At 44.5% G+C, this 18,634-nt stretch overlaps 2 protein-coding genes across 3 annotated transcripts in view; one reads left to right on the top strand and one right to left on the bottom strand.

Annotated features, from left to right (window-relative positions):
* Nucleotides 1-1,286: 1,286 nt before the first annotated feature.
* Nucleotides 1,287-14,164, top strand: IMP4 (IMP U3 small nucleolar ribonucleoprotein 4). The gene is made up of 9 exons (XM_083352786.1): nucleotides 1,287-1,432; nucleotides 2,012-2,120; nucleotides 3,593-3,676; nucleotides 3,798-3,907; nucleotides 4,367-4,499; nucleotides 5,249-5,403; nucleotides 8,058-8,152; nucleotides 11,057-11,130; nucleotides 13,842-14,164. The coding sequence occupies exons 1-9, from the start codon at nucleotides 1,430-1,432 to the stop codon at nucleotides 13,952-13,954; spliced, it is 876 nt and encodes a 291-aa protein (XP_083208912.1). The 5' UTR covers nucleotides 1,287-1,429; the 3' UTR covers nucleotides 13,955-14,164.
* PTPN18 (protein tyrosine phosphatase non-receptor type 18) overlaps nucleotides 12,474-18,634 on the bottom strand; it is a 49,070-nt gene continuing 42,909 nt past the window's right edge. Inside the window, exon 17 of one of the 2 annotated variants that reach the window (XM_083352784.1) lies at nucleotides 12,474-12,530. In XM_083352784.1, the coding sequence (XP_083208910.1) occupies nucleotides 12,481-12,530 (50 nt within the window). In that variant the 3' untranslated portion in view covers nucleotides 12,474-12,480. Of the gene's footprint in view, nucleotides 12,531-14,398; nucleotides 16,065-18,634 lie in introns of those variants that run through there. The other variant, XM_083352783.1, reaches the window with a different exon arrangement.

Genomic DNA, 18,634 nt, shown 5'->3' with positions numbered 1-18,634 from the left:
CCACGGCCAATAAGATCAGAAATGTTAATCTTTGGCCAATCGGCTGTAAACGAGGTAGAGAAGCGACAATACATCTTGGAATATTAGACCGATTGTGAAGCTTTTCGTCTGTCTCTAGGATGGCGATTGTCAGTCGCAGTAATTGTGTGTGGGCTTCAAGTCCCAGAGCTCTCCAACCAGCTCGCTTTAAGTCCGCATAGGTTGAAGTTGCTGAGGTGGAGAAACATTGTTCTAGTCTAGAGGCTTAAGCAGAAACCATGTCTATTTAAGGGAGGTGTTGTTTTTTTGTGCAGGCTTTTATGTATGCTGTGCCCTCTGATATTTCGGGCAAGGGTGGTGATGGGCTCTCTTTTGAATCCATAAAACTGACCAAATAGAGACACACACCCCTTCCCAAAGGCTGGGAAATATATGGGTATCGGATCTGGGCTGAACAAATCCAGTGGATCAAAATATTTGCTGTGTGCTGTCTCGCAGTGGTAAGAATGCTGGCAATTCAGTTCTGGTTTCTCTCCAAGGAGCCCCCCCAAGAGCATTTTCATTTCTCCTTCAGATTAGAATTTTATGGGGGCAGAAGTGTGGAAAAATATGCGAAATATGAAACAGGATCCGTCAGGGGTAGGCGACCTTGGCTCTTTTTTGACTCGTGGACTTCAACTCCCAGAATTCCTCAGCCAGGCATGCCGGCTCTAGAATTCTGGGAGTTGAAGTCCACGAGTCATAAAAGAGCCAAGGTAGCCTTGCCTCTGCGCTAGATCTTTCTTCCGTATTTATGCTTTTTCGCCTATTGTTGGAAGGGAATCGATCTGGAGAAGCACAGAAAGAAAAGAAGGCGGAGGGGGAAAAAAAACCTAGACCCCAGTATTTCAATATTCCATTAGGAAATAAAATCTCAACAACGTTACCCGGTATTCAGCAGCCTATTTTTTATTTATTTATTTATTTTATTTATTTTTATTTTTATTCCATTTATATCCCGCCCTTCTCCGAAGACTCAGGGCGGCTTACAAGCTTAGCAGTATAAAGTTATGAAGGCTATAAAGCACTATGAAGCCGTATATTGCTAAGCTTGTAAGCCGCCCTGAGTCTTCGGAGAAGGGCGGGATATAAATGGAATAAAAATAAAAATAAAAATAAAATATATAAATCTAAGCGTTAGTGCTATTGCTATTCGGAATAGAATTTGCATCCCATCTGTGCGCGCATTTTAGTGACGTCACCGTGGGTGCGTCGGGCACGCGTTCTTATTACGTCACCTTCCCTTGTTCTGCCATGTTTGGTGTGGGCCTAAGGCTTCCTTTTGGGTTTTCATTCTCATCTGTTATAGGCCGTTTCTCCTGACCAATGAGAACCGACATCAAGGGCGGAAGTGATTGAAAGAAGGTGAATCGTGTAACGTGGTCGAGTCTGGGGTGTTCTAGGGGAGATCATGGTAAGAATTCATTTTTGTGCATTGAGCAATATATTTTTTTTCTGGAAGAATGAGCAGTAGTTGGTTTTGCTTTCTGGTTAAGAGAGGGGAGACAGAATTTCAGTTTAGACTTTGTCCAACGTCGAATCAATGAAGCCTCGGTATAGTAGACATTCCAGAATCTGACTAATTCGGAGCAGAGAGCATAGATTTTGTATACGCTGTTTAGAAATTTACCTGTATTTTAATCAGGCTTCTCGGCCTATTTCTTTTTAGGTACATTGAATTACAGTAGTTGACAATGTTGGTTAGATATTTTTTTTTTTGAAATTGCCCCATAATTCTTTAAATGTCTATTTAGCAATCCAACTAAATTTGATGGGATTTATTTCCAAGGAAGCAGCTGTAGGATTACAACCCTAATCTGTTTTAATTGTGGCCTGTCTGAATGCATGTAACTCAAAAGTTAAAATTTCAGGATTTTTAACAAATGTTTCAGGACAGATCCGTTTTCTCCCATCATTAAGTATTTTGAAGTCAGAAGGGAAATGGAAAAAAATGGTATTAATGAATCTAATTGCTGCTTTTGTACTTTTTTAGTTGCGTCGGGAGGCTCGTCAGAGGCGGGAGTATCTTTACCGCAAAGCTCAAGAAGAAAAACTCCGGAGTCTCCAAGAAAAGAAAGAAAAAATTAAAAAAGCTCTGGATGGTACATGTTAATGACTTGGAATTGCAATATATAGCAGCAGGGTCGTATTTTGTGGGAATGTGAAGTTCGAGGGCCAGTTGGCTTTTAAGTAAGCCCTACTAAACTTAATAGATCCTATCCAAGAAAGTATGTATAGTTTGTCCTATAATTGAACCAATGTGCCTTTTTTATTCACATTACAATTGTTCCCCATGTTTCCTTCTATTTACTCGAGATTTCTCCTCAAAAGGTATCTTCACAAATAACTTTGAGAGGTAGACTAGGTGCACAGTTATCCATGAATTAATAGCTTTATGGAGATTTGAAACTAAGTGTCTTTAGTGCTTGTCTGGTATTCTAATCAAAGAAGGGCTGGGTTTTAAGAAGAGATATGCTGATTTATTAAGCCAAGTTATATTTCAGCCATCCAATCTCACAGAATTGTTGAAAAGTAATTTTTGAGAAAGCCAATATAGTGTAATAATTGTACTAGGACAGTGATGGCGAACCTTTTAGAGACCGAGTGCCCAAACTGCAACCCAAAACCCACTTATGTATTGTTGGGTGCCGGGTAGGCATGGCCCATTGGGTGGGTGTGGCCAATTGGGTGGGCATGGCTCATTGGGTGGGCGTGGCTGCGGTGGTAACGGCAGACTGGGAGGGACTAAGAAGTTCAATCAATCAATTCCAACTTTCCGAGATCTTTTTTTTTCACGTGAGAAGTTGAAATTGATTTGATTGATTGAAACTTTTTTTCGTTTTTTGCACATGGCGGCGGAGGCCTAAAGTGAAAAGGTTTTATAAAACCCAGCTGAAGGCCTAGGACTGGGGCGATGGTGCACGTGCCCACAGAGAGGGCTCTGTGTGCCACAGGTTTGCCACCACGGTACTAGGATAAGGAAGGCCCAGATTCAAGACCTGCTTCAGCCCTGGAGTTGACATTTCACCAGGCAGTTTCCCTTTACCAACTTCAAAAGATGTCGATTCTGGGTATAAAATTAGAGGAGAAATAAGACGTACACTTTGTTTTCTGGAAAAAACAGTATAATTCTGATACATAAAAGAGGTGGGAATAGCTGTTCTTGTAAACTCTGCAAAAGTCTGTTGAAAGAGCTAGGCCTTGCAGTTCTTACAGTACTTACCTAAAACAAACAATGATGGGCATGCTAGCTGGTGAGTGGAGGAATCCTCTCACCCCAGCTTTGCTTCCTCATAAGGATGGAACTAATCTTATACTTGTCTTATTTTTTTCTTTTCCCTATTTTTTTAATGTTTAGTCTGCTTGAATTATTGTATTTTATATATTCTTTTATACTACACATACTGCTACGTATACTACAAATACTACAATCACAGCTGTATTTGTGCAATGTTTTGTGATCTTTACTTTAAATGGTAAACCATCTAGAATTGTTGGGAGTTGGGTGAATCAATAACGCAATAATATAGATTTTTACAATCTTTTAAAAGTCATCTCTACTTTTCCCTTCCAGAGAACTGCCTGATTCCCACAGAACTTCGTAAAGAAGCCCTGGTCCTCCAGAAAGCACTTGAGTTTGATGACGGAGGGGCAGAAGGTGAGTGGGTCATTGGAGCCAAACCTCTGAGCTACTGTCCCTAACCTACAGCCCTCTAAATAATTTCTGGGGAATATGTCTATCTCTGGGAAGGTTTGTAATTATAACATTGGCCTGGCAGGAGTCACGAGTCATGTGGATGATGAATATCGCTGGGCTGGAGTGGAGGATCCCCGTATTATGGTTACCACATCCCGTGACCCCAGCTCCCGCCTCAAGATGTTTGCCAAAGTAAGTAAATAGCAAATGCTTTGTTCTGCTTTAGATAGAGGCACAGGTTTAGAAAGCAGGTTGATGGGGCAGAGTGGCTTGGCTGAGTGGTTTAGTAAAAGTCTTACTTTGCTCATTGGAGGACCTGCAGTCTTTCTGGGAATACTTCATACCAAATCTGGCTACGAGCCTGTAAGAAGGAAAACTCATTGAAGAGCTTTACTTTGAGCCAGACCTCAACCCAGTTCAGCTCAGTCTTAGGAAGTTAAGAGATCAAAGCAAATGGTTTAACAGAGGCTCTGTGCCAGGGGATCACCTAAGATCTTAGCTCAAGCTTTCCAGATGAAAAAAAATTCCTTTCAGTAGAGTGAATCTAACCTGTGTTATCGTTAGGTATGGCGATATTGGTTGCTTCTGCTCAGACATCTGATTGCAAATGGCTCCTTATAATTTCACGTGTTGTTCCCGTGTTCTGTTTAGGAAGTGAAGCTAGTTTTCCCTGGGGCCCAGCGAATGAACCGGGGCAGGCATGAGGTGGGTGCTTTGGTCCGTGCCTGCAAAGCCAATGGGGTCACCGACCTGCTGGTGGTACATGAGCACAGAGGGGTGCCAGGTAAGAGTTTTGCAAGCAGTACAGACTAGATAATTGTGGTTTGCATCCTGTAGCTCTGAGAGCATATCTGGCAGAGACTCAAAGGTCATTTTATTTCATTTGTCCTGGACTTGAGGAGGGCAGTTTGATGGAATCGTATAGAACAGGGGTGTCAAACTGCTGGCCCGTGGGCTGGACGCGTCATGCGGAAGCCGTGCCCACCCCATTGCTGGTAATGGCAAAACTGTCCCGATACATTGCATGATGTCACGTGATGTTGCATGTCTGATGTAGAAAGTGCAGTTTTGCTCATTTGGAAATGGGCTGAAGTTGCTTGTTCGATGTCATATCTATCGGCAATGGCTCTACTCTTCAGAAGCAATTTAATGCCTTCCAGATACTTTGTTATACTGTAGTCCAACAATCCTTTGCTAGCTTTCCTCAGGTTGATGAGAGCTGAAATCTAGTATGCTGCTTACTTGACTCGGTAGAAGTTAACATTTAGTGGTAAAGTATATAGGCTGCGCACCCACCTACTCCCAGGTTCAGTCTCTCCAGGTAGAGTTGGGAAGACTTCCATCAGAAGCTTTTGATGATGCTGACCAAGATGGAGTAGCTGATTATAAGCAAAATCGGTGGATAATGCATCATTCCCACACATCAGGCTGTGTCATAATACGTTTTTTTCAATGGGTTCATTTTCTTCCATTGATAGCAACTGGGCCTAACTAGTTTTCTCTTCTCCTTGTTCCCACTTCTTCATTACTTAGATGGACTCATAGTCAGCCACTTGCCTTTTGGCCCCACTGCCTACTTCACCCTTTGCAACGTGGTCATGCGCCATGACATCCCAGACATTGGCACTATGTCAGAAGCCAACCCCCACCTCATCTTCCACAATCTCACATCTCGTCTCGGACAGAGGGTAAGATGAAGTGGAAGGTCAGAATGTTGTTTCCTCGGTGTTAGAGAACTGTTTAGATTGAGGTTGAAAATCGAAATGGAGAAGGTAGCTCTCCAGGTCTGCAAAAAAAGGGCTGGATCTGAGGGATGGCGGGGCAGGAAATCTTTTTTGACTCTGCAGTAAGATCAACTGGCAGAGGTGTGTGCCAAAGTCACTTAAATATGATTGCTGTTTTCTTGGTTTACAAAATGTATCATAAAGCAGATAAATACACTAGGTCAGTGGTGGCGAACCTTTTAGAGACCAAGTGCCCAAACTGCAACCCAAAACCCACTTATCGCTGGGTGCCAGGTGGGCGTGGTCCAATGGGTGTGGTGGTCATGGAAGATTGGGTGGGTGTGGCCAAGGTGGGTGTGGTCACCTCAATGTTGCTCGTGGGGAGGGACACCTGTGGGGGTGGGCAGGGTTGGGGGAGCTCCAGGAGGTCTCTGGCAGTGGGGCGGTAGGCAGAAGACTCATCCTGTGGGGTGAGGCGAGGCAGGGTAGGGGTGCCATTCCCATGGGGCAAGGGCTGGGGCAGCTGCTGCCTGACACCATCAGCACCCGCACACAGAGGCCAGCAAGCGCATGGAGGCCAGCTGTGTCCGTCAGTAACCACAGCCTGCTGGCCCCTCGACAGGTGTATTCTGGGGCTCTGCAGCCCATTACCAGCAGTTCAAAGAAGCTCATCACCAGCAGTTCAAAGATGGATGGTTGGCCAACAGCTGAGGAGGTGATGCAGTGGGTCGTGCCTGGGAAAAGGAGAGCATGCAAAGCCAGGAGGGACAGGATGGGGGGGGAGGGAAACCAGCTGTGCAGGGATGCATTCAGCCACATGGGATCTCAGTGAATTAGCAGGCGGCTGGTTGAAGAAGGACAGTTGCCACCTCCGGGGCATGGCACGGGTGCCCACAGAGAGGGCTCTCAGTGCCACCTCTGGCACCCGTGCCATAGGTTCGCCACTACTGCACTGTTCTTAGCTGCAAAGTCGTGTCCGACCCATCGTGACCTCATGGACAACGTTCCTCCAGGCCTTCCTGTCCTCTACCATCTTCTGGAGTCCATTTAGGCTCACGCCTACTGCTCCAGTGACTCCATCCAGCCACCTCATTCTCTGTCGTCCCCTTCTTCTATTGCCCTCAATCTTTCCCAGCATTAGGCTCTTCTCCAGTGAGTCCTTCCTTCTCATTAGGTGGCCAAAGTATTTGAGCTTCAACTTCAGGATCTGGCCTTCTAAAGAGCAGTCGGGGTTGATCTTCTCTAGGACTGACCGGTTTGATCGCCTTGCAGTCCAAGGGACTCACAGGAGTCTTCTCCAGCACTTCCGTTCTTTGGCACTCAGCCTTTCTTATGGTCCAACTTTCACAGCCATACATTGCAACTGGGAAGACCATAGCCTTGACTATATGCACTTTTGTTGAGAGGGTGATGTCTCTGCTTTTTAGTGTGCTGTCTAGATTTGCCATGGCTTTCCTCCCCAGGAGCAAGCGTCTTTTAATTTCTTGGCTGCAGTCCCCGTCTGTGGTGATCTTGGAGTCCAGGAAAATAAAATCTGTCACTACCTCCATTTCTTCCCCATCTATTTGCCAGAAAATTGAGAGGGCCGGATGCCATTATCTTGGTTTTCTTAATGTTTAGTTTCAACCCAACTTTTGTACTCTTCTCCTTCACCCGCAACAAGAGGCTCTTTAGTTCTTCTTCACTTTCTGCCATTAGAGTGGTATCATCTGCACTAGATCTATTCAATAGACTGAGCCACAATTAAAAAACAACAGGTTCAAAGCCGCTAGATCTTTTAGTGTCCTAGGCTAGCATGTTGTGAACTCAGCCCCTGAGAGCAATGGAAACCACTCCTACAGAAATGAGTATGGGATTATCGCTTGAGCCTGGATCCATCAGCGTTTTTTTTATATGTAGTTTGGGCAAAGTAAAGATGTGAGTATTAGAGAAGTAGCATAACTCACTTTTTTCTATACCAGAAATCATACAAGTAATATTTTAGTTGAGTTGCTAAAGATTATTCTAGCTGGGGATTGTGGGAGGTCTGTGATCAAACCTATTCAAAGACTCTCGTGTGAGTGAAGTCTGATTTATTGGCCGGATCTTGCAATTGTGTTCAGTTATGTATTTCTTTAAATCTGATTCCATTAAGGTAGACATGTCAAACACAAGGCCTGGGGGTCGGATCCGGCCCGTGAAGTGGTTTCATGTGGCCCATGAAGCCATCCTGGAAACAGTGAGGGAACGGCCCCCGCTGCCTTGGCCCTGGCCCAGCGACCCTCCTCCTGCCAGAGACCCTCAGATCTGTCCCACTCCTGCCCAGCCCCCCCCATAGGCACCCTTGATGCGAACAATGTAGAGCTGGCCACGCCCACCCAGTAGGCCATATGCACTTTAGCCACGCCCACCCAGTAGGCCACGCCCACAAAGGCCACACCCGCCCGCCCCCCTGAGGGCAACCGCAATGCTGATGCGGCCCTCCATGAAATTGAGTTTGACACCCCTGCATTAAGGGGAAACTTGACTTTCAGACTATAGGAACATTTGATACTTCATTCACTGTTGTTTCCAGCTTTCATCACGCATCATCCACTTTCTACCACCAAGCTTCTGGCATTTTCCCTTCTCCTTCACAGGTCACTAGCATTCTCAAGTACTTGTTTCCAGTACCTAAAGAAGAGAGCAAGCGGGTCATCACCTTTGCCAACCAAGATGACTACATCTCCTTCAGGTATGAGTACCTAGTTTGGATTCTGAGTGAGGCTGAGGAGAAATGGTTGTGAGAGTGGAGCCAAGAAAATGCGAACTTCTCTGGTGCTAGATTCACTCCTTGTTGGTGCCAGTTGTGAGGTCTTATTCATGGACAATACTCTAGGTCAGGCATGTCAAACACAAGGCCCGGGGGCTGGATCCGGCCCGCAAAGTGGTTTCATGCGGCCCGCGAAGTCATCCTGGAAACAGTGAGGGAACGGCCCCCACTGCCTTGGCCCTGGCCCAGAGACCCTCCTTCTGCCAGAGACCCTCAGATCTGTCCCACTCCTGCCCGGGCCCCCATAGGCACCCTTGATGCGAATGATGTAGAGCTGGCCACGCCCACCCAGTAGGCCATATGCACTCTAGCCACGCCCACCCAGTAGGCCACACCCACCCAGGCCACACCCACCCGGCCCCCTGAGGGCAACCGCAATGCTGATGTGGCCCTCCATGAAATTGAGTTTGACACCCCTGCTCTAGGTGTTAGTACACACTTCCGCAATTTGGTCCCTTCTGAATAGTTGGATTATAATTGCTATACTTGTTGTGGATTGTGGTAAATGAAGTCCCAAGACATGTGAAGGGACTCAGGCCAAAGAAGGATGAGAGAACATTTTTCACGCTGCTTTGGAAATAAGACGGATGGGCAGCCACGGAGAGCATTTTGGGGCTTATTTGCGGATTTGCTTTAGTTCTGCACTTTATTGATTCTTTCAAAATGCAAACAGAGGGAAGCCGTAGCGCTTCTCTTTAGCTAGCGCTGTCTGCCACCAGTTTGAGCTTATCATTATTTAATGAGAAATAATTGCCACTGACTTCCAAATGCAACATTTATTTATTTATTTATTTATTTATTTATTTTATTACATTTATATACCGCCCTTTCCCGAAGGACTCAGGGCGGTTTACAGGGTGATTAAAAACAAAAATACAAAAGTTAAAAACAATTTAAAAAAAATTATATCCGTCCCTGAACAAAGAAAACCCAAGTTAAAATTAAAATTAAAATTAAAATTCTCAGCCTGGGCCAGAGAGCTCGAAGAGCCAGGTCTTCAGGTCCCGGCGGAATGAACGGAGGTCGGGGGCAGTCCTAAGCTCCACTGGCAGCTGGTTCCAAAGGGCAGGCGCACCCACTGAGAAGGCCCTATCCCTGGGTGTCGTCCGCCGGCAATCTCTTACCGGTGGCACCCTGAGAAGACCCTCCCTGTGGGAGCGCACTGGACGAAGAGAGCTTGATGCTGGCAGCAGGTGTTCCCTCAGATATCCCGGACCCAAGCCATTTAGGGCTTTATAGGTCATCACCAGCACCTTGAATCTCACCCGGAGGGCAACAGGGAGCCAATGCAGCTCACGGAGTAGAGGTGTTACATGGGAGTATCGGGAGACCCCCATCACAACTCGTGCGGCTGCATTCTGCACCAGCTGAAGCCTCCGAGTGGTCCTCAAGGGCAGCCCCATGTAGAGAGCGTTGCAGTAGTCTAAACGGGAGGTCACAAGCGCGTGAGTGACTGTGCGTAGGGCATCTCGGTCCAGATAGGGTCGCAACTGGCGCACCAGGCGAACCTGGGCAAAAGCCTCCCTGGTCACAGCTCCTATATGGTCTTCAAAATTGAGTCGTGAATCCAGGAGGACGCCCAAGTTGCGAGCCCTATCAACGGGGGGGGTAACACCTCACCCCCCATCGTTAGAGATGGAATAGTCTGGTTAACCCGAGATGCCGATATGCACAGCCACTCAGTCTTGGCGGGATTGAGACGAAGCCTGTTTCTCCCCATCCAGACCTGGACCGCCTCCAGGCAACGGGACATCACGGCGAGGGCATCGCTGGGTTGGTTTGGGGTGGAAAGAAAAAATTAGGTATCATCAGCGTACTGATGATACCCCACCCCGAAACCACGAATGATCTCACCCAGCGGCTCATATAGATGTTGAACAGGAGGGGTGAGAGAACCGACCCCTGAGGAACTCCACAAACGAGAGGCCTCGGGGCGGATCTCTGCCCTCCCGTCAATAGTTCGTGCAAGTTGCTTCTACAGAGTTTTCAGTCAGTCACCTAGTGGGCAACTTTATTACTTTTATGTGTGTACCTGGCCACAGTTCAGGTACCCAGTGGCGGGCAGGATAAAAAGTTTGTAAATAAAGAAATAAACTTTATTCCTGGCTTCTACTCCATTTGTGGTATGCTGCCGTTGGGTTCATGCAGTGTGTAACACCAAAATATAGTTTCATCTGAAGTTTAATGTAGAATCAACTAAAGTCAATCAACAAGTTGCATTGTTAGCAATGGCCTCAAAGCCGATAGTGCTGTTAATTGTAGAGGGGATGAATTGAATGCAGATATGCACCCTGGAGCTGGCTCTGCCATGGGGAGAATGAAGAGATTTTATTTTATTTTATTTATTTTAATCCCATTTATATCCCGCCCTTCTCCGAAGACTCAGGGCGGCTTACAATTTAAAGCACAAACCAATGTGCTTAGCAATAGCCTTCATTCTGTGTATATGCCTGCTTATTAGGGCTTTTTGCCCCCTCAGATGTGGTTCCACTTGATGGCCTCAGATGTGGTTCCACTTGAAAAGGTAGACAACTACCAGTTTGATTTATATTTCATCATCAAATACGAGGAGAGACATTTGCCAGTATGGTTTGTGTGGGTGGCTTTTGCTGCTTGGCTTGAAATGGGGAAGCGTTTGCCCTTTGTCCATGTTTTAGCAGCTGGGATTTGGGTTGTACTTGTGTTTAATGGGGGGAAGAAACTCAGGAGGAGACGGGACCAAAGAGGCTGATAAAAAGTATAACAGAGCCTGATTGCTGGGGTAGAGGACTGCTCTTAATTCTTCCCGGTGCTTACTCTGTAATTTTCCAATATTATCTGGGGCAGGCACCATGTTTACAAGAAGACTGACCATCGGAATGTGGAGCTCTCTGAGGTTGGGCCAAGGTTTGAAATGAAATGTGAGTATCACCATCAAAGTGTGAACTGTGAAATCAGAAACTTTGTCTCCATCACTGACTTGCCAGACCAGTTTTAACCGAGTCACTCTTCTCTCAGCCTCTGCCACATTTTTATATATTCCTCTCCTGCCTTTGTTATTTTTACAAAATAATTCAAGGTGGTGAACATAATTCAACATACCTTCCTCCTATTTTCCCCACAACAGCTCTGTGAGGTGAGCTGGGCTGAGAGAAAATGACTGCTCGAGGTCACCGGGCTGGCTTTCGTGCCTAAGGCGAGACTTGAATACATGGTTTCCTGCTTTCTAGCTTGGTGCCTTAACCACTAGATCAAACTGGGTTTATATATATATATCTCTATATGTATGTCGCATGGGGATTGGGAATCCGGTTAAGTGGTTGGGAGAGATAGAAGTCCGAACATGGCAGCTGGTTGGCAAGTGGACTGAATCAATATGTGAAAAATAAATGCAATGAACAGGAGGGGCAACGTCAACTTTGTAGCAATAGCACTTAGACTTATACACCACTTCATAGTGCTTTATAGCCCTTCCTAAGCGGTTTACAGAGTCAGCATAATTGCCCTCAGCAATCTGGGTCCTCATTTTGCTGACCTCGGAAAAATGGATGGCTGAGTCAACCTTTTGATACTGTATTTGATACTTGATACAGTAAGTATCAAAAGCATTGAGGAAGGAAAAGGAGGAGAAGGAAGAGAGATGAGGAAATTCTGGAATAATTTTCTATACGTTGGAGCAAGTCCTACTGGGAATTCTAGGTATTGTTCAGCATCCCTTGGATGGGCAAAGCTAATACAGTATATTTATAATGTCACTACCTTTCAGGCTTAAATGGAATGGCTTTTTCCAGGTAAAATCTCCAAGTCAATATTAGAAATACCAAGCTTTAAGTAAACACGTGTAGAGAGGAAATCCATCTTTTTCTCTGACTTTCTTTGCTCTGTCTTTTTGAAAAATATGGCTGACTCCTCAGTAAACAATTGTTTACTACTAATTTACTAATTGCAGCAAATAACAATTAAACAATAAGACACAGTGTACTGTATACAGATTGCAGTGTTTTTAGAGCACACGGAGTCCTCAGTTATTTTCCCCACAACTAGGGTCAGGGGCTATAATCTGATTTCCCCTGTGGTTAACAACAATGTTTTTCAAAAGGATCTCAAGTTCTAGCATGAGTCAATCTGTCTATTTCCTTCCTAACAAAAAGAGGCAACATTTCTGACAATTTTTGCTTTATTGTACTGCAGATGACATAATTTTCTGCTGATGTTTACTGTAAGGCTGCTTCTTAAATGAATGTAGCTTCCTTGTTCAAGAGCAGTGCCCTCTAGTTATGTCTGGTCAAGTCTTGTAATTCATAGGCTATGGCCACAATGGCTGGAAAGGATGAGAATTATGGTTTACCATGTTTGATGGAGCACCACATTTGAGAATGCTGTAAAAAAATCTTTTGTTGCCATGCTTCTTGTGCTTTTATACATAACTCATACTACATGGATTTTCACTTTAAAAACTGGACCAGTGTGTAAATTTGTCCATGACTCTTGTCCTTCTGGGAAAAAAATCCTTTCTGTGCATTTGCTTCAGGGAAGAGAAAAACTAACATAATTGTTCAATATTTATGGATCACAAGGTTCTTCAAATGACTGCTATGTCTGTTAGAACACTAGAATGGATTCAATCAACCTTTTCAGAGTTCAGTAGGATTCTCTTCTTGTTCCTATTCTGATCTAAAGACAATGTGGTTAGGAGCACGTATAATGATGAAGAAGTTGCTGATTCAGATCTCAGCTGACACATGAAGAAGCTGACAGGCTTATTGTAAATCAGAATCTTGGCCTTTGTCCAACTGAATCATTGTGATATGGGGAGGAGGGTAACTACCATTCAATAATGGCTTCTGGTGACTGGGTTCACCTATTGCAGTGGCTTCCTCAACTTTAGAACAATATGTTATGGCTTACTCCGTGACTCATCCTTAAACATACTGTTGCTTAATGTAATCTGTGAGACTCAAATGCTGGGGATAATTATTGCGGTTTCAGGGTTTGCTTTCAGGAATACCTGGCTGGCTGTTTGGAGGTTGTTGTCCTAGAAGACGATCTGGGCCACTTAACTGCGGCTTAAAGAATAATGGTAGTTTCAGTTCACATATATTGCAATTCCCTAACCACTGGTTGTGTTACACTGGCTAGGGTCTCGGCATACTAAGCCAAAATTTAACAAACCCATTAACGTTTAACTGCATGTGTGAACTCAGCCACAGCAGAAAATGCTCTTGAATTTTAAGGATTCTTTCCATTTGGATAGGGTTTATCTTTCCTTGTCCTTTGTCCTAAAAATTCATTTTCTGCAGACCTGAAGACCTGGCTCTTTGAGTTCTCTGGCCTGGTCTGAGCATATTAATTGGGATTTTAACTGTTTTTTAACGGGTTTTATTGCAAGGTCTATATAATTCTTTTTAATTGATTTTAAGTTTTGTAATTGTATCTGTTTTTTTTTAAAAAAAAACTTGTGAACCGCCCTGAGTCCTACAGGAGAAGGGCGGTATATAAATTTAATAAATAATAAATAATAATAATTCAGAGGCTGCAGTTACGCTGGACTGAAAAAAGAATGGTGGGGTTTATTCCCTGAATAAAGCACAGAGCACAACAGCCAGGTCAAACCTTTCTTCTCTTATTGCAGTATATATGATCAAACTGGGGACCTTGGAGCAAGAGAACACCGCTGATGTGGAATGGCGCTGGCATCCCTACACCCACACAGCCAAGAAGCGGAAATTCCTCAGTGTCGAGTAGCCGTACCTCAAAACTGCCACTTTCTCATCAAAGAAGCAGACCGTTGGACCTTACACAAACTGGATTCTTCAAACTTGTTCCCATAAACATGTATTTTTTGTCTTTCTGCCTGTTCTCGGAGCGATCATCTCTTTGGCTCACCCGGGACTTCCCCATTCTGACATGGAACTTGTGATGTTTGTCCAGCAAAAAAGGGGGCTCTTCCACTTCCCTGTTCTGTGTTCCTGGTTCACTTGTGTATTTAATTTAGCAGAAACTGGGTGTTCTGTCCCAGCCTACATACGTCTTTGTTACTTCACAAAGACAAACCCCTCTTTTAACAAGTGGGCTGGAAAACCAACCCCTTTTATTTGAGCTACAGACCTGATAATTGTCCCAAAAGCAAAACGGAGCACGAGTCAAACAGAAAATAGTTCACGGGCAAAGCAAACAAAACATGAGCCCTTGAACCTGGAATCCTTTGCAAATGGTTGCCTTCAGCAACCAGCACCGCCTACACCTTCCCTTTTTATTATGCAGCCCCAAGGCGTAGCTTCTCAATGCCTTCTCCTCCCCTGGAGCCGCCCCATTGCCTCCCTCTGTCCTGCTCTTGTAACCTGTTGGCGTTTGCAAGTGTTTATAATGTGTTCCAACAGTGCGTCCTCATAGTCTGACTCAGCTTCCCAGCACATCTGAGTCTCATCCTGAGCCCGAGTGGAGGGGCCAGGTTCTTCATCAGATTGTAAGTCCAGAGGCTCATCAGAGCCTTCCTCCGACTCTGATGGCTCCCCAGGCCCCTCCTCCTCCTCCTCTTCTGATTCCCTGGACTCAGCTGCTGCGTTCACAGGCTGGCACGGAATCACAACATTGGAACTGGCTGTCCAGTTCTAAAAACATCTATGGGGAATTGATATGGAAAGCTACATTAGCAGCAAAGAAGACAGTCAAACAGCAGTTGTTAAGACTCACGACGATGGAGCACGTGTTCACTGTAATTTACCATAGCATTTTATGACTCTTGTCCTTTCTCAGCCCTCCAATTGGTTTTTATTACTTCATGCCTACAATTTTTCTACAACAACTTCTTTCCTCTTTTGTTGCCTATTGTAGTAATGTTACCTAAACATATAAATAGGACTAAAAGAGATAGCAAAATGGGGTAGGAAACTTTCCTCACCTGCTCTACTATTTTTGCTTTGCTAGCTGTGTCTGTTGAGTTCACCCCAAATGTCTGGACTGTAATTCACTAAACTAACTAATGCACATGCAGCATGATCACTTTTAACATTACAAGGTTATCCGAGTTACATTGGGAGCTCTGTTGAAGAGGAGTGTGTGGGAGAATGAGTTACGAGATTCCTTTCAAAATAGTGTAGTTATCTCTTGGTATGGTCACGCAGAATAGCTTTCTTCTGAAGACTGAATTGACCAAATCCATTCTGATGCAATTATTTGGAAGTGTGTAGTTGTATGGGAGGCACCCTTTTTTCAACACCAAACTTTTATAACTTATGTACAAGAATCCTCCCTTAGGCTCTGGTTTCTTTTTTCTATGCTTTCGATTAGAAAGTGAGACCATCCAAGTGTTGGCCCCACGTTACGCTCACACCCTATTGTAAGTCAAAGCCATCAAGCAACGTAAATGCTCAAATACAATAAGTAGCATCTGACTGGCTGTAACCTAAGGAGAACGTTACATTAATAGCCATATATTTTGTTTCACTGGCTAACTGTTCTGGATTTCCTTGGCATGATTATACCCAGTATTGGGTCTAAGTAATTATTGTTGAAAATCTCCAAGCCAGCCACACTCTTGGCTCCCACAAGTAAACAAGATCTGGTAAAGAAAAGTTAATGTCAAAGTGAGTTCTTCTAAGTGGAGGATTCGGTCGACTTAGAAATGGTCTGAGCTTTAATGCTCATAGTAGCTGTTTGTGGTCAGAAAAACCTGTTTTTGCGTAGTTGCTCCTTATGAAGGAGGTGAACATGTAATATTTAGTGCTCTTCTGCAGAAGCAACAGCTTTCCTTCCTGCTCTTAAAAGAGTGTCCTCAGAAGTGCAGCCTATACCCTGCTCCACTCAGCCGGAGGGTCTCTTGGTCCTTTCGGCTTCCCGATCCGGATGTTAAATCCTATGAGAGAACAGGAAAGACGCTAAATACCATACTGAGAGCTTTGATCATTTTTTGAAATAATGATTTTGCCCATTTCAACTTTTTCCTTACATATCTCAGCCTAAGGTGCACTGTATGCTGTGGAAAATAAAAGACGCAAGGCCTGTGCAGTACGTGGAGGGCCATTCATATAGCATTTGTCAGCATCTCATTAAAGCAGCTGTCTCTTTCCTACAATTGCAAGCCAGCAATGCAGGAAAAGATGCAACTTTTGAAAAGGGTTGCTGAAAGTGCTGTGTGAATGAATGCACCAAAACCTCTTTTCCCCTTTAAATCCAAAGTAGTGAACAGCCCGAGTAGATGCTGACAGAAGTCTTTGCCCTCTTTCAAATTTTTTGAATAATTGCACCTCTTTGTTATTGAATGTCAGAGCTTCACATTAGTTCTATTGACATATAAGGGGACTCGTGAGTGAACAACTAACACTAGTTTGGTGTTTTATTTCATCATAAACAAAGTCACCCAACATGAAATGTGCCACTGTGAAAAAACTGACAAATTCAATTACTAGTTGCACCACTTTTAGCTACAATGACTGCAACGAAATACTTCCCGAAACTGGTAACCCGTTCTCTGGCATCATTGTACTGAAAAGTTTGGGGCATTCTAGGGTGAACTATTTCAGCTAAGTAGCAGGTTTTTAGCATAAACTACTTGATTCAGGTCATGTCCTAACATTTCCATGGGGATTAGGTCCTCTGTAGAATTTTTTGATAAAAGCGTAGCAGTGATAGAAGTGTTAAGGTCCTGAGAAAACAAAGTATTCCCAAACCATCCTACTCTTCTGTACCAGCCTGCTACCGGCCCTGCAGAAAAGGCAGGGACAACCCCTCCACAAACGGCAAGAGGCTGGAACGCCTGCCAAATTTATAGCTACAAAAACAAACAAGACACAACCAAGAAACCGGAGCTTTAAGAAACATGAACCATCCGAGCGGTTGCCTTCAGCAAACCAGCCCTCCCAGACATTCCCCTTATATAGAGTTCAGGGCGTCGCTTCTCTCTGCCTCCTTCCGAGAAGCCCCATTGCCTTCCTCTGTTTACTCCTAATTGACTGCCTCCTGCGTTGGGCGTCCTTGAACAGGGCCAGCTGTGGGTCATCTTCATCCACACTGTCAGGCTCACACAGCTGGGTCTCCGTGGTGACCAAGTGGGAGGGGCCTGGCTGAGGGCTCTCATCAGCAAGATCTTCAACCCCCTCAGCAAGGTCTTCAACACCCCCCTCCTCCTCTGAGTCGTCCGACCCAACTGCCGAACCCACAGGCTGACCCTGAATCACAACACCTACTGCCAACTCCCGGCTTGACAATTGGTATGATATTCTGCGATGTGGTCTTTTGCTTCTGCCTGTTGCAGTCTGAAAAGTTGTGCCATGGACTCATTTTGCCTAGAACATTCCACCAGAAATCTGGAGGATCAAACAAGTGACTTTTGGGCAAACCTGAGACAAGTATCAACGTTTTTAATTAGTGAGCAATAACTTCCTCACTACTTTCCCATGAAGCTCATTTTTATCCAGTGCTTTTCTGGTGGTAGAGTTATGAACTTTAATAATAATGGTGAGAGGAGCCTGCAGACTCCTGGATATTGTTTTGGAATTCTGTGCCACTTCCTGGACAATTTTATGCTGTGCTTTTGGAGTGGTTTGGGTTTCTTAACTCATCCTCAAGAAGATTCTGGGTTGTCTTAATCTTTTCCACATTAAGTCGGAATTACTGGAGCACCAGAAATGAATAAGTGACCTTTTCCAGACTAATACGCATCAGTGACATTTCTACACATGAATTTAAAATTTCATTTGAATAGGTATGATGTGCCTCTTAGGATCTAGGTGGTGAAAAATTCAATGTAATGAAGGGAGCTCAGGTTTGTGAGATTTACATATGGCAAGGCCGGTCCAAAGCAGCTCTGTTTAAGGAGATACCTCCATAACTGGCCCTAGCTGTTCCTTCAAATGTTGGCTGGGGAATTCTGGGAGATAAATTCTTAAAAGTGCAAAGTTTGAAAAACCCTGACGTAGAACAAAATATCATGGATGACTCTGTTTAGAAATAAATAAAAGGTGGAGAAGGATTGGTGTTTATTCGCTCAGTCTCCCTTGATTTATCAGTAGGACCCACATGATGCATGGATCACATTCAGCGGCCAAGGGGCAAAAAGTCAAGAAAGCTGAAGTTGGGAGGAGCAAATGCTTTTTCAGGAACTGCAGCCCTTCTGGGTCACACCTTAAACCAAATGCAGCCATGGAAGGTAGCCACACAATCCCAGAAAAAATGGTTTGTTGTTCTAAGAGGTTGTCAACAGGCAGAATGGGACAACTCACTGCTGGACAGCTTGTTGCGGGACAATTTAACAATTCTATTTAATTATTTTTTAAAAAAATTAGTTTTTGCCATTCACATCTCATTCTGTCCCTCCTCTTACATCCTTTCTTTAATGATTCTATTCCACCATTTCTTTGATATTAGTGTAACTCTTGTCCCACAGTGAGTTGTCCTGTGGCAGTGGGCCATGGCGAATTGTCATAG

This window comes from Vipera ursinii (assembly GCF_947247035.1).
Source record: "Vipera ursinii genome assembly, chromosome: 2".
In the NCBI taxonomy this organism is placed as follows: domain Eukaryota; kingdom Metazoa; phylum Chordata; class Lepidosauria; order Squamata; family Viperidae; genus Vipera; species Vipera ursinii.
This window is presented reverse-complemented; position numbering and strand designations above follow the sequence as displayed.

Coding starts and splice junctions, on each gene's coding strand:
- IMP4 (XM_083352786.1), top strand. Junction 3,908..4,366: donor GCCTCAAGATGTTTGCCAAA/GTAAGTAAATAG, acceptor TGTTCTGTTTAG/GAAGTGAAGCTAGTTTTCCC. Junction 11,131..13,841: donor GCCAAGGTTTGAAATGAAAT/GTGAGTATCACC, acceptor CTCTTATTGCAG/TATATATGATCAAACTGGGG.